Below are 13,711 nucleotides of genomic sequence, written 5' to 3'. Positions count from 1 at the left end.
TTTAATAGGCCTATTCCTTTTTACCATTGAAATTAACATCACAACAGTCAAAAGCATAAATATGTAAAATTGTAACAAACAATACATTTTCAATACCATATGATGTAGATCCTAACCTAAATTAAAATTATGGTGGAGGCAAGGGAACTTAAATGATATAGTGAGAAAGAGTTAAGTGAACTCTACGTGGTTGAGTATTTGATATTGGAACACGATTAAATTATTCTAATGTTATATAGGATTCAATCCAGGACACAGATATAATGCTCTTTTCTACCTAATATAATCATTTTTAAATGTAAGTAAACAGAACTTGCAATTATTTTTAAATGTAAGTAAACCGTACTTAGAATATTACAAGTTTTAACAAACTTCACAGTTGATTTGATACAATCCTTCTATAGTAAGTTCCCATTGCAAGTTATTGTTACACTCTAACATTGCAAACAACAGTGTGATGATTATAGGGATAGCGCCATCTCTCGGGAACTATAGGAGTTGTCTAGTGTGGATTTTGTTGTTATTGATAATGATAATAATTCCACAAAAAAAAATCGACAAATTTATGAGAAAACCGATATATTATACGATATATTGAATCAAAATTTCGATATCGATATATCGCTATATCGAAACGAAAATATCGGTATTTCGTAAAAACCGATATATCGTTCCCATCTCTACATCTCTGCTATCAGCAATTAGACCGGTGCTTCACGGGCAGAGCTTCCCATAATTCCTCCACCAAATAGATTAACTTTTACTCAAGAAAATTAAAGCATTAAGGCTCGAAATAACTCATGTGATATCTCAAAAACCTGCGGAGATGAAAAAAATGTCGATCAGGTTTGAAATCGGTGAGGAAAAAACGTATAGGAATGACCATTATTTTGTCTTTGAGAGAGATAAAGTTTAATTAGCATAGATGTTATTTATGAACGTAATAGAAATTTAATATTTTAATTAAGTTAAGTATAAAAAAATCACGTTAACTCAAAATCCCTACGAGGTAGAAAAATTTGGTTAGTGGATTCAAATTCGGCGCAGAAAGTCTAACAATAAACGATGTGTTATCTTTTAATAGACGAAAAGTTTCATGAAATTAAGCTTTATAAAGTACAGCAGAAATAATCTATTCATCCAAACCTCCATATCTCATTCAATCTATCCCTTAATCATCCAGTCATTGCTTCACTCACCCAGTCTTTAGCCTTTCCCTCACTCACCCAGTTACTCCCTCACTCACCGAACCACTCATCCAATCAATGCCTCAATCATTCAATCATCCCGTCATTCACCCAATCATCCAATCATCCAGCCATTCATCATCCCGTCATTCATCCAATCATAAAATTTATACTCGTATTTTTTTAAGTCATGACTACGTACTAAACAATATTGGGTGATAAAATATTTGAAGAATACGGGGTAAAACCTCATCAGTCAAGTTTTATTGTTTTTACAGGAGAGCAAGTTAAAAGTTTCAAGACCCATTATATTCTATTGTTTTGGAATATCATTCTTCAAATTTATTTGGACTAATGATGTAATTCTGTACAGTTTAACTACACAGATCTACAGTATCTGAGCTATTACATGACATCGAAAACAGAAAATATAAATTTTGGATATATCAAGTTTCTTTCCCTGTGCCCTTCATTTGTAAACAGATTTGAAATCAATGTGACAAACTCCGTCAAAATCACCTATTGTTTTTATGCTCGACCATGCCGAAATGTAGTAATTATACACCTGGTAGCAGTCCTTTAACGCATGCCATTAAAGTACACCTATTCATTAAAGTTCAGGTTTTCGATTATTCTTGGATATGCAATCGAAAGACAACGAGGGAAACGTCACGGAGGCTGGAAATCCAATACTGTCGCAGAAGGTTATGTTCTGTTACTATAATAATTAGCGATAATTGTAAATAATATTCAAATGAATTCAATTTGTCATCTCGTTTTTCAATCCTAAATCAATTTCCAGGCTATATCAAAATTAGTTCATGTTATTCTCTAAATTATATCAAGGTCAATGACATCAATACTTTCGCGTCTGCGCACATCTCACAATTAACGAGCTATGCGCAAGGTCACTTCCGATCTTCTGTCAGATGCGAATAAAATGAATACTTCTGAATAATTTCAAGTTAGAAATATGGTCGAGCATAAAAGGTCGTATGAAACTTACCTATAATGGTAATTAAGACGCTCGTATGAAAATTATGAAACTCGCTTGCGCTCGTTTCATAAACAAACATACTCGCGTCTTAATTACTATCATTATAGGCTCGTTGCATAATGTACTATTATTTAACAGATAAAATGCTTAATTCTTTTGACCACTGTTACTTTTATAGACCATAATACAGTGTATCTGATATCAACACATGAATATACCTACCGTAATGAGAATGGTAGAAGTGCGTGCCGGGATTTGAAGCTCTGAATTTGTATCTGAACGGCGTGTCGGACAGAATGGGGCACTGCGTTATCATGGGCACGCCATCCATGTACTGCGAGCCCTTCTGAAGCTGGCCGTGCCAGTGGAGAGACATCTCAAGGCCCGGTAGGTGGCTCTCCACATCGACCACCACCACGTCACCCTCACACACCTGCAACACAAACCATTTCAGTTTATTATAAACCACTTCCTAAAATTATTATGCTAAAGGACACAAGAATGCGAGTCTGAAGGTCACGCGTAGTCGGTGCGATGTTTTGTACAGTTGAGCTGATGCTCCGTCTCTTTTTCCTCTTCTGTAACACGCGCATGTGTACGTCTTAAGGTTGGTTCACAACAAACCGGGAACAAAAACGAGAACGAGAACGGAAATATAGTTAAAATAAATGCATTTAAATGTGAGCATTCACAATTAACTATTGTGAATGCTCACATTTAAATATATTCGTTTTAACATTATTTCCGTTCTCGTTTTTGTTGTCGTTTCCGTTTCCGATTTATTGTGAACCAGCCTTTAAAAGTAAACCTGTGCTTAAGAGGAAATTATTAATGTGTTGTTTATTGTTTAAAGGTATTCATATCTTGTCGCTTCTGTTATGAAGGTTGCGGAAGTAGATAATCCAGTTTTAAGAATTTGAAGCACTGTTCTTAAATTAGCCTCCCAATTAGATGTTGAAACAAAATAAAATATATTTGAATAAAGCCACATTTTAATATGTAATTCCCTATTAATGTTATTATATCGCCGTTGTTCCTGCAATAATAACTCGTATGTGCAAAGTATAAAATCATTCCGCGGCAGTGGTACATAGGAGATTGTGAATTCTTACATTTTTTAAAGAAAGAAATATAATTACACATAGGAGATTTTATTATCATTATTCAAGTTATTTAATAGAGTAAAAATCTGAAAATCGATAAATATGTCACATAGGAGTTATTGTAAGAACAACGGCGATATACATATTAAATTTTCTGAATATTAATATTTTATACAAACTCGAATGTAACGCCTGCAACAACTTCTACATAGGACAGACAGGCAGATCGTTTCAAACACGTTACAAAGAACACATCACAGCCATAACAAAATGACAAAACACCTCCACATATGCAGAACACATCACAAATGCTAACCACACCCACAGAGACATCAACACAGACATGGAAATACTACACATCCAACCAAAAAGTCAAAACTAAACACACTAGAACAATATGAAATATACAGACACACAAAACCACACCCCAACGAAATTCTCAACACACAACTCAACTTCAAAACACACACACTCTTTAACTCTATACTATACCACAGGAACACACACTCATAGGAAACAGAACAAGTGGCGCCAAGACCAACAACAACCAGTTCTGAAGATGACCCATAAATAGGTCGAAACATGTAAACGAGTTACGTTGAAATTTAACACAGGAAAGTCTTACCATACATATTCCAAATTAATATTTTATAATGCAAACAATTAAAAAACCATGAGCACAACACAAAGATCGACTATTTTACTAGTCATAGAAATCTATATATATAATTTGAACTGGTAATGGAAATAACGGGAAAACGGCTGAACGGATTTTAATAAATGGCCCCTCATTTTGAAGCTTGGAACCCAAAGTTTTTCGGAAAAGTAGTAGTTTCCAGTGAAATGTCAATTTTCCTACATAATTTTCCTATTTTCCAAAATCCATCTGTTGTCAGTTTTGAGAACTAATAGTTTCTCATATTCGAACAAAGCAATAAAATAAACATTATCAAGGAGGCCATGCCTCCAAGATTTCCAATAGATTCTTTGACATCACAGTGTCAATAGGTTGATTTTCGATATATAACTACAACGTCTTTGATTTTCATTGATGTCAGAGAATACTTAAGATTTTTTTTTTTAAATATTATATAGTTAATATCATGGTTTTTTCTCGCTGTTATTTATACTCTGTTTAAAATCATACTGCGAGTTATCTTCTGTGTGAAATCCGAAGGCCTGTGTACTATTATTGAGACTGGTTCTATTGTTGTGAACTAGATGGCGACTGTATACGTATTACTGATTTGTTATGAATATGATTCCGGTGATATTCAGGGATGTTGTGGCCCGAATTTCCTGGCATTTGCATTTGAGGGAAAACCAGCGAATAGGGATTATAAAGAATGGAAACTTCGCGTCGGTACCTTTGATGCAGCCGGACTGATTTCAATGACCTTCAAGCCAGCTAAAGCGTTAGATTCTGCTTTCTCCCTAGAGTTGGCGCTGACATCACACCAGCTAGCAGTCGACACAGCGGAAATATAACACATATAATTAATACATCTAGGTACATGTACTCAAATAAAATAAATTGGATCCATAAAATAATAAATCCTTCATTAACTGTAATGTCTAGACTCTAGAGTTCCTTTATCATGAGAGTTGAGACGTTGATCCCAACAACAATTAAAATATGTAATGATTTGATAGCGCTGAAAATGGAAAAACAAAACTCTTACGAGAAGTAAAACCATATACCTATAATATATTATTATACAAATATTAAACGAATTCGATACTTAATTTTGTAATGTATTATATTATTTTATAATATAATGTATTATATCTGAAATATAAAATATTATTATTACAACTAGTTTGTCACTGAGAAATAAGGAAAAGCTGTTAACTTGAATTTATTTGAAGCAAAGCGTTACTGGATTATGCAATAAGGTAGGCGATGTTTGGATCCTATGTCTCAACCTTCGAGCATTAAAGTATTTTATGGACCTTGGTGGAATAAGGTTTCTTAGTCGTATTTAACATAAACTGTCCCATATTAACACTCACTAACACTTATTGCAACTCTATTCTCAATTATTATCGTAGCGTCTGCTCGATTACACTATCTCTAGCGCTTGAAAGTGGAACTAGCCGCTGGCGCACAGAGAAACAAAACACAGGAAAATTTGCACAGTGTCCATTCTTTATAATCCCTATTCGCTGGGAAAACTGAAGAAACCTAAACGAGGAAATTCGACCCGACCGAGAATCGGACCCGGGCCCTCTGCGTAAGAGACCAGCATGCTGACCTCTTACACCACAGAGGTGGTCTCATGGTTTATTTGTCCCTAATGATACACATTAATGCTATTATTGGAACGACTCCAGAATACCGCGTAAGTACATGTCGTTATTGCTTTGTTGAATGATTTATTTTTGGTTCAGGGAACATATTTTTATGTACAGTACTTATTTATTTTTTCTACCGTTATGCCATCAATAAAAACATGTGTTTTAATTATTTTTAATTTTCACAGTCTTTGTACATAAGTATTTACGTAGTATTCTGAAGTACAGCGTTATTATTGATAGAAAAATCTTTTGAGGTTATGTAAGTAGACAGAGAGAGCTGCCGTGTGGCCAGCGAGCTGCAGAGCAGCGAGGGTGGGGATAACTTCCCCTACTGGTGTTCTGTTCTTTGCGATTTATCCTATTGTTTATATTGTTATTAAAAATGAAATATTTAAATGGTGTGAGTCTTTTTCAGATATTTAATTGCGGTGTGGTGTAGATATGTAGGCTATTATTTGTGAGTATCAAATTTTCCTAGGTTGTAGTGCAGTCATTACAAGCTTATGGACAATAAAATTGTGTCATTTATTCGACATAATTTTTGCTGACGTTTTACGTGGCCAAAACGATGTCCGCATTCACTGGTACTTAATATACTCCAAATGTTGTCAGATAATATCCTTACCAACAATCTTTATGCTATTTCACACAAAAATCCAAGTCACTACCAAAACGTAAAATCAGTAGGTATGAGATTATATCACCTTATATCAATATAAAGGATTAATCCTAGGATTTTTGGAAAATATAATATAGCTTTTCTTAAATAAGTTAATTCATTGTTAAAAATAATTTTAAAATCAAAAGCTAATTCAAAGTTATGCGATCTTTCCCAGTAACATGAACTTTCGAGATTGGAAATGCTCGGCGCAGTAGCGTTTTCATTTGTTAAAGCAAGTCCTGAACATCGACCAAGAATGAAGCGATCATGTTTTCAAACAGCGCGTGTTTTGATTTAGTTAAACATTTGTTTAAGTTGATTCGTGGTTAATTGAAGTAAATTATTTATATAAAAAGTGGTTTCGTATTTTTTAAAGTAATGTCGAAATGAGTTGAACATGTGTTTCAGTTTAATTGTAATTTCTTAAATGAAGTGAATTATTTATGTAAAAAGTGATTTCATCTTTTTTTAAGTAATATCGAAATGAGTTAAACATGTTCCAGTTGAATTGCAATTTCGTAAGTGTAGTGGATATAATGAACTACGTAAAAAGCGATTTCATCCTTTTTTAAGCGATATCAAAATGAGTCTAAGAGGACGCCCAAGAAGGCGAGGCGGTGGACATCGCTGCGGTGCTGCAGCCTGGGTTTGTAATCGCGATGCAGTGAAAAATATCCGTAATAGAAATGTAAATCCGTCAGCACGAAATACTATTCATGATGAAAGATTAATTGAAATTTTCAGTGTTGGCTCTTTAAATGAAATTTGTGGACACTGTCAAGCAAGACACTTCCAAAATGAAATGGTGAACGGGCATTTCAATTCTTGCTGTCATAATGGTTTGGTTTATTTCCCACAACCTCATATTAATGATACTCTTAAAGATTTGATGATAAATGATAATCATCTTATGAACAACATAAGAGAGTATAATAGTGCCATGTCATTTGCTTCGTTTTCTGCTAATCGTAGTCATATTCCTGGGATAGGTCCTTATTGTTTTAAAATTCAAGGACAGATACATAGTTATTATAGATGAAGCATAGATGATTCCTGCATTGGCAGTAAATTGCATTGATCGCCTGCTAAAGGACATTATGAGATGTGGAAAAGAGATGGGCGGTAAGACTGTGGTGTTTGGTGGAGATTTTCGACAAGTTTTGCCTGTGATACCTAAAGGAGGAAAGATTAAAGTAATTGAGTCATGTATTCAGGCTGCTCGAGTTTGGTCAAAAATTAAAATACTACATTTGAAGTCAAATATGAGAGCCAAATCCTCAGAAAAAAATTTTGCAGTGTGGTTTTTACAATTGGGAAATAATGAGATCAAAAGTGACATAGGAGATAACCTAATATGAATTCCTGATGAATTTATAACAAATGATTCACTGATAACTCATGTTTTTGTAATTCTATTGATAACAATATTACATCTTACTGCAACAGAGCTATTGTCTGTCCAGTCAATGATGACTGTACAATCATTAATGAAGAAGCATTGGAACTAATTGACGGATATACATGAGAATATAACAGTATTGATATGACCAGGATGACAATTTAATAAATACCATACCAATAGAATATTTGCACTCCATCACACCATCTGGGATGCCTCCGCATACATTAAAGCTGAAAGTTGGAGCAGTTGTAATGCTTATCCGAAATATGGATATGGGCTTTGGTTTGGTAAATAGTGTCCGAATGATTGTTAGAGAGATGTATAATAATCTTTTAAAACTAGAAGTGATTACTGGTGCATCCAAAGGACAAGTAACCTATTTACCACGTATTGATTTGTTGTCCACTGACAATAATTTCCCTTTTAAATTTAAAAGGCGTCAGTTTCCATTACGTCTTGCTTTCGCAATGACCATCAACAAAGCACAAGGCCAGACAAAATTGGAATTTATTTGTCTCGGTGCGTTTTCAGCCATGGGCAGTTATATGTGGCATTCAGCAGAGTCAAAGCCGCAAATGATGTGAAAATTAAGGTTATGCCTACTTCACATCAAGGTCAATTTCCAGGTGTTGAAGGATATTTCACCAAGAACTTCGTTTATGATGAAGTATCGAGATGAAGCAGTACTTCATATTGAAGATATGGCTATGGTATAATTATGGTTTAATTTACTTTGCTATAATCAATTAAACGATTATCAGTTCCAACACAGTGATATAATCACCAAAATATGCAGCTAATGCTGCGACGAGCCACTAGTTTGATATAAAGGTTACGTAAGTAAATAGCCTAGCTTTAAGAATTTGAAAGCACTGTTCTTAAATTAGCCTTCAGCTGTATGTTGAAAGAAAGCAATAAAATATATTTGAATAAAGTCACATTTAAAATGTATTCTCTATTAATTTTATTATATACATATTAAATATCGTAATTTAATGTCAATATTTTACAATGCAAACTAGAAATAATAATGCTGAAACTAAGGTTCGGAGAAAGTAGCTGTATCAGAATAGGCTGTATAGCTGTATAGGATAGGGTCCTGACGTGCTTCAGACTAAGTAAACATTACCCCTTTACACTAGCTAAAACTCTATCTGCTGGGAAGAGCGCTCTCCACCCCCCAGCTAAAACATCAGTGAATGGACAGTACAGCCGATAGGCACTGAATATACGTCGTCACTATTGTCGGCTGGGGGACACGCGACAACTAGTTATGTTTGTAAACAAAACGCACGGGCTAAGGATGCCTATCCTGATACAGCTACTTCATCCGAACCTTGCTCATATGGAAGAGAAAAAGGAATTGGTTGGGTTACTGGCTGAGAAGATACTGCCCACTGAAGGATGTACTGAAAGGAATAATGAACGGGAGAAGAGTTTGGGGCAGAAGTTATCAGATTTATTTTATTTTAGTAGGTTATTTTACGACGCTTTATCAACGTCTTAAGTTATTTAGCGTCTGAATGAGATGAAGGTGATAATGCCGATGAAATGAGTGCGGGGTCCAGCACCGAAAGTTACCCAGCATTTGCTCATATTGGGTTGAGGAAAAACCCCGGAAAAAACCTCAACCAGGTAACTTGCCCCGACCGGGAATCGAACCCGGGCCACCTGGTTTCGCGGCCAGACGCGCTGACCGTTACTCCACAGGTGTGGACAAGTTATCAGATGATAGACGACATTAAGATTATGGATCATATGCGAAGACTAAGAGGAAGGCAGAAAATAGGAAAGATTGAAAAATGTTGGGTTTGCAATAAAAGATCTGCCATTTGTCAGGACACTATATATGTATGTGTGTAAGTGTGTGTGTAAGCGAGTGTGTACAGTAGTGGCAAAAAAACCGGACCGACCCTTGTAGCTGATACAAAAGAATCCTGTGCTGTGTATTGTGTCAAACTGTGGTAATTTCAATATGTATAGTGAAGTCAGAGGTATGTACTGCTATTTAATGTAAAAATACGCAGTTATCTTTGCCGAATAGAGGTAGAAATGTAATATTGATGCCAGATGAAAATAAAACTCTCAAAGTTTTTTCGTCTGTAAGTTTGAGGCACTGAAGGAAACAAAAGACTGTAAGAACAGAACAAATGCAATAAATTTCATTGTTACAATTAATTATACAAGATGGATGTGTTTTGTGACTAGAAAAATTTGAATCTGTGACTGAAATCAGCTACAAGGGTCGGTCCGGTTTCTTTCGCCACTACTGTACATATGTACATAAGCATGTATGTATGTACATAAGCATGTATGTATGTATGTATGTATGTATGTATGTATGTATGTATGTATGTATGTATGTATGTATGTATGTATGTATGTATGGAAAAGTTTGAGTAAAAAGATAGAAGTTTAGCTCAAAGGCCACAAGAAATTCCTGGGGTCTTACAGACACCACGACACCAGTTACGTTACAATTTTCTACAACGCCACTTCAGGGTAAATCATTGCAAAAGAAACCCAAGGGTTGCCTCTATTTTCCATTGTGCGTTATTTGTCCTATCCTTGGACGAGAGATGGCAGAATGCAACACAGCTTATTTTTAGAATATTCTCTTATCACTTATTTATTACACGGTATGTTTTCCATTGATGCAGAACCATGTTGAAATGTGTGTCGTCTCTTCTAGCTTTATCTTATGCGCAACCATTTTAAAACAGCTGTATTAAAACAGCGCTCTAATTTTGCACTCTAGAAAGAAGTTAAAGCAGCATTAACCACGTTAATATATGACGCCAGTTTCAATTTCACAGCACTCCGTTCACAACAGGGTCTATTATATCCAAAGTGCCGCATAAGAAATGCGTGACAATGCTATTGATGTATGGAAAGAAAATGTTATTTTCTCCTAATCCCTTCCCTTCCATTCAGTTCATTCACCCGTGTAATAACACGTATTTCTCACAACTGCAGCCTTGACCTGCAATTATTCTTCGAGTACAAAGAAAAGTGAAGGTGAGAGAAATCCATGCTCAGCTGTCTAGCGGTGAAACCGAAGCTGCTGAATGTGATGAAGTCGAATGATGCTTCAAACATGGCCAGTGAGTGATTCACAAGAGTAATTACTTAAAATGTATAATCTCTTATGCTTCTTTGAAACTATGGAATGGATAAAAGTCCTTTTAAACTCATATTGTATCAATTTTAACCAATTCTTTACTCAATAATTTTTAGTTAAATAGGAAATGATTATTAAAAATGCACATCTTTTTCTTTTAATATAAAAGAAAAGAAGATTTACGTGTCTACCTTTTTTTAAAATAAGTAAGTAGGCTACTAGAAAACAAATTGTGAAATTGTCGCCTATCTCCAGCTTGTAGAATAATAATAATAATAATAATAATAATAATAATATAAAAAAATGTTTAAGTGACAAAATTAGGTTATCTTTATCTTTCAATAATTATAATTTATGCCAACAGATAGAAATGTATACACACTGTAACCCCTGTTAGCAGCGGTCAGATATCCTTGAACGCCAGTGTACACCGACGTTCAGAAGTATCTGACTTACGATTTTATGATAGTGTAAGAGAACTTTCTATTCACGGAATAAGTCAGAACCAAAGGTATAAACATCTGACAAACTTTGAAACAGTTCTGCTAGTTCTCAATAGGTGACGCCACTATTGGGGCGGTTAAAAATGTTTCGTGGAAAATGATGATGTAGTTTAAGCATAAATTGTTCTCATAATTGACAATATTAGCTGTTTCCAGTTAAGGGGTTAGGTACAGCTTACAGCAGTAAAATTTTTGGAAATATTCAACATTTTTTCCCTCCATTGCTCTATCTTGTACAATAATGAAAATTGGTATCTGTAAACTACTGTCCTTTTGCTATGTGAAAAAAATATTTTTACGATTAAAAAAATTGTTTATATTTTTTTAGTTCAAAATGCTTGCAGTTCACTGTGCAGTGATGAAACGTTTCCCTCATAACTCATAAACTTGTTAACTTTTTCATGTTCTCTCTCTTCTATTTTATTGCTGAAAGTCATGTTTACAATATCATGATCTTTCAACTACCTTCCTTAATAGATAATATTTTTATTTGTATTAGAAGAAAATATTGATATTTGACCATTTTTAAAAATGAATTTATTTTTTATCAGACAATCTATCAAAAGAAGTAATCTTGCATCCTACTATTGATATGACATGCATAAATACAGACAAAAGATTTCATCACAATGTTGGATAGTTTTTTAGTTATGTGGGAAACGCTTCATCACTGCACAGTGAACTGAATTTTGAAAAAAAAAATGTAAATAATTTTTTTAATTGTAAAAATATGCTTTTCATATAGCAGAAGAACAATGTTTTATACATACTAATTTTCATTACTGTACAAGATACAATAATGGAGGAAAAAGTGTTGAATATTTCCAAAATGTTACTGCTGTAAGCTGTACCTAACCCCTTAAACCCATTTTTTTTTTTTACAATTAGCAGAAGTGGATGAAATTTTGAACTCTATAATACTGGTATATTTATGTACGATTGGCAACATTGGCGAATTTTTCGCCATCTATTCAAATAAACAATAACTAAAGAACTCAAACTTACACCAACAAATTATCGATCACTATCGATTAGTAGGGTCAGGTATCTTTGAACATCAGTGCACACTGACGTTCAAAGATATCCGACCTACGATTTTCATGATCGTGTAAACGAACTTTTCAACTACGGAATAAGTCAAAACCAAAGATATAAAAAATTAACAAACTTTGAAAGGGTTCTGCTAGTTCTCAATAGGTGGCACCATTATTGAGGCCATTGAAAATTGTCAGATTAAGCACAAATTATTCTCATAATTGACAATATCAGCTGTTTCCAGCTAAACTCAGTGTTGCTTTACAATCAGTAGAGTGAAATAAAAAATTGAATTCTATAATGCGGGTATATTTAACTACGATTGGTATTATCTCCGCCATCTATTCATAAAAATAATAACTAAAGAAGCCACACCAACAAATTATCGATCACTATCGATTAGTAGGGGTATATCTTTGTACCTACGTAACTCTGAAGAACACCAGAAATTGTCGATTGTCTTCTTAGGCTAGACTCACCCGAATGCCCGTGCCTGGAAGCTGCCGGTTCACAGACAGCATTGTCCTCCGCACACCGTCTGCGTGGATGCAGCCTTGCTGAGAGCAATCTGTTTCATTGTGCAGACACTTGGAGCAACCCCTGCGACAAAAACATTCGACTTCATTAAGTTTATTCAACAACACTGTTGACACTTTCTTTGTTCACTACAAAGAGAGGGCAATTGCTCATCTATAAAATATTTCCAGCTTCAAATAGCCTATGTCTGACTAGTGTATTATGTAGCTAGTCGGCGATGTATGCAATGGAGGAGGAAAGGAACTGGCCACCCTACCGCATTATCTCCTGGCCTAGTTGCCTCTTAAGGGGTGCCTTCTTTGTGTCGCTTGTGAGGTTCAGACCTGTCTTCGGACAGTTGACTAAACAACAACAATTAGCCTACTAAGAAAGAAAAGATTTAAACGCCTTGTACAACTGAAGCAGGAAGATATTTTAAAGCTAAGGGTCCATACCATTCTCAAACTAGTATTATGGTAATGTTATGAAGAGATCAGAACACATTTAATCCTTCATCTAAACAATACAGCCCTCTTCTTGTCTTTTTTTCCTTCCTTATATTCTCATTTCCTCTTTATCGTTCGTCCTTTCTTTCATTCCGTTATCCATTTCTTTTCGATTCGCCTTTAATAAATATTTCATTCTGTTTTTCCTTAATTCTTCCGTCTTCTTAATTCAACTTTAACTTTCTGTCTTGCTATTTCTCCATATTCCTCTTCTTCGTTATTTATTTATTCCCTTCTCCATTTTTTCGTGATTTTCTTTTCTTACACTTTCCTTTGCTATTTTCCAGTTCTAGTATGTCTCGTTGCTTCAGTCCGTCTTTATTTTATTTTTCTCCACTCCGTCTTTCATCCTTCTTTATATTATTTCGTCTTTCACTACTCA

The 13,711-nt window shown here is 34.6% G+C and overlaps 1 protein-coding gene across 5 annotated transcripts in view; it reads right to left on the bottom strand.

Annotated features, from left to right (window-relative positions):
• LOC138694940 (uncharacterized) overlaps nt 1–13,711 on the bottom strand; it is a 413,472-nt gene that overhangs the window by 24,039 nt on the left and 375,722 nt on the right. For all 5 annotated transcript variants that reach the window (XM_069819149.1, XM_069819158.1, XM_069819168.1 and 2 more), the window contains 2 exons: nt 12,787–12,907; nt 2,407–2,617 (listed from right to left, as the gene is read on the bottom strand). In XM_069819149.1, coding sequence (XP_069675250.1) covers nt 2,407–2,617; nt 12,787–12,907 — 332 coding nt within the window. The remainder of the gene's footprint in view (nt 1–2,406; nt 2,618–12,786; nt 12,908–13,711) is intronic.

Source organism: Periplaneta americana, chromosome 1 (genome assembly GCF_040183065.1).
Source record: "Periplaneta americana isolate PAMFEO1 chromosome 1, P.americana_PAMFEO1_priV1, whole genome shotgun sequence".
In the NCBI taxonomy this organism is placed as follows: domain Eukaryota; kingdom Metazoa; phylum Arthropoda; class Insecta; order Blattodea; family Blattidae; genus Periplaneta; species Periplaneta americana.
This window is presented reverse-complemented; position numbering and strand designations above follow the sequence as displayed.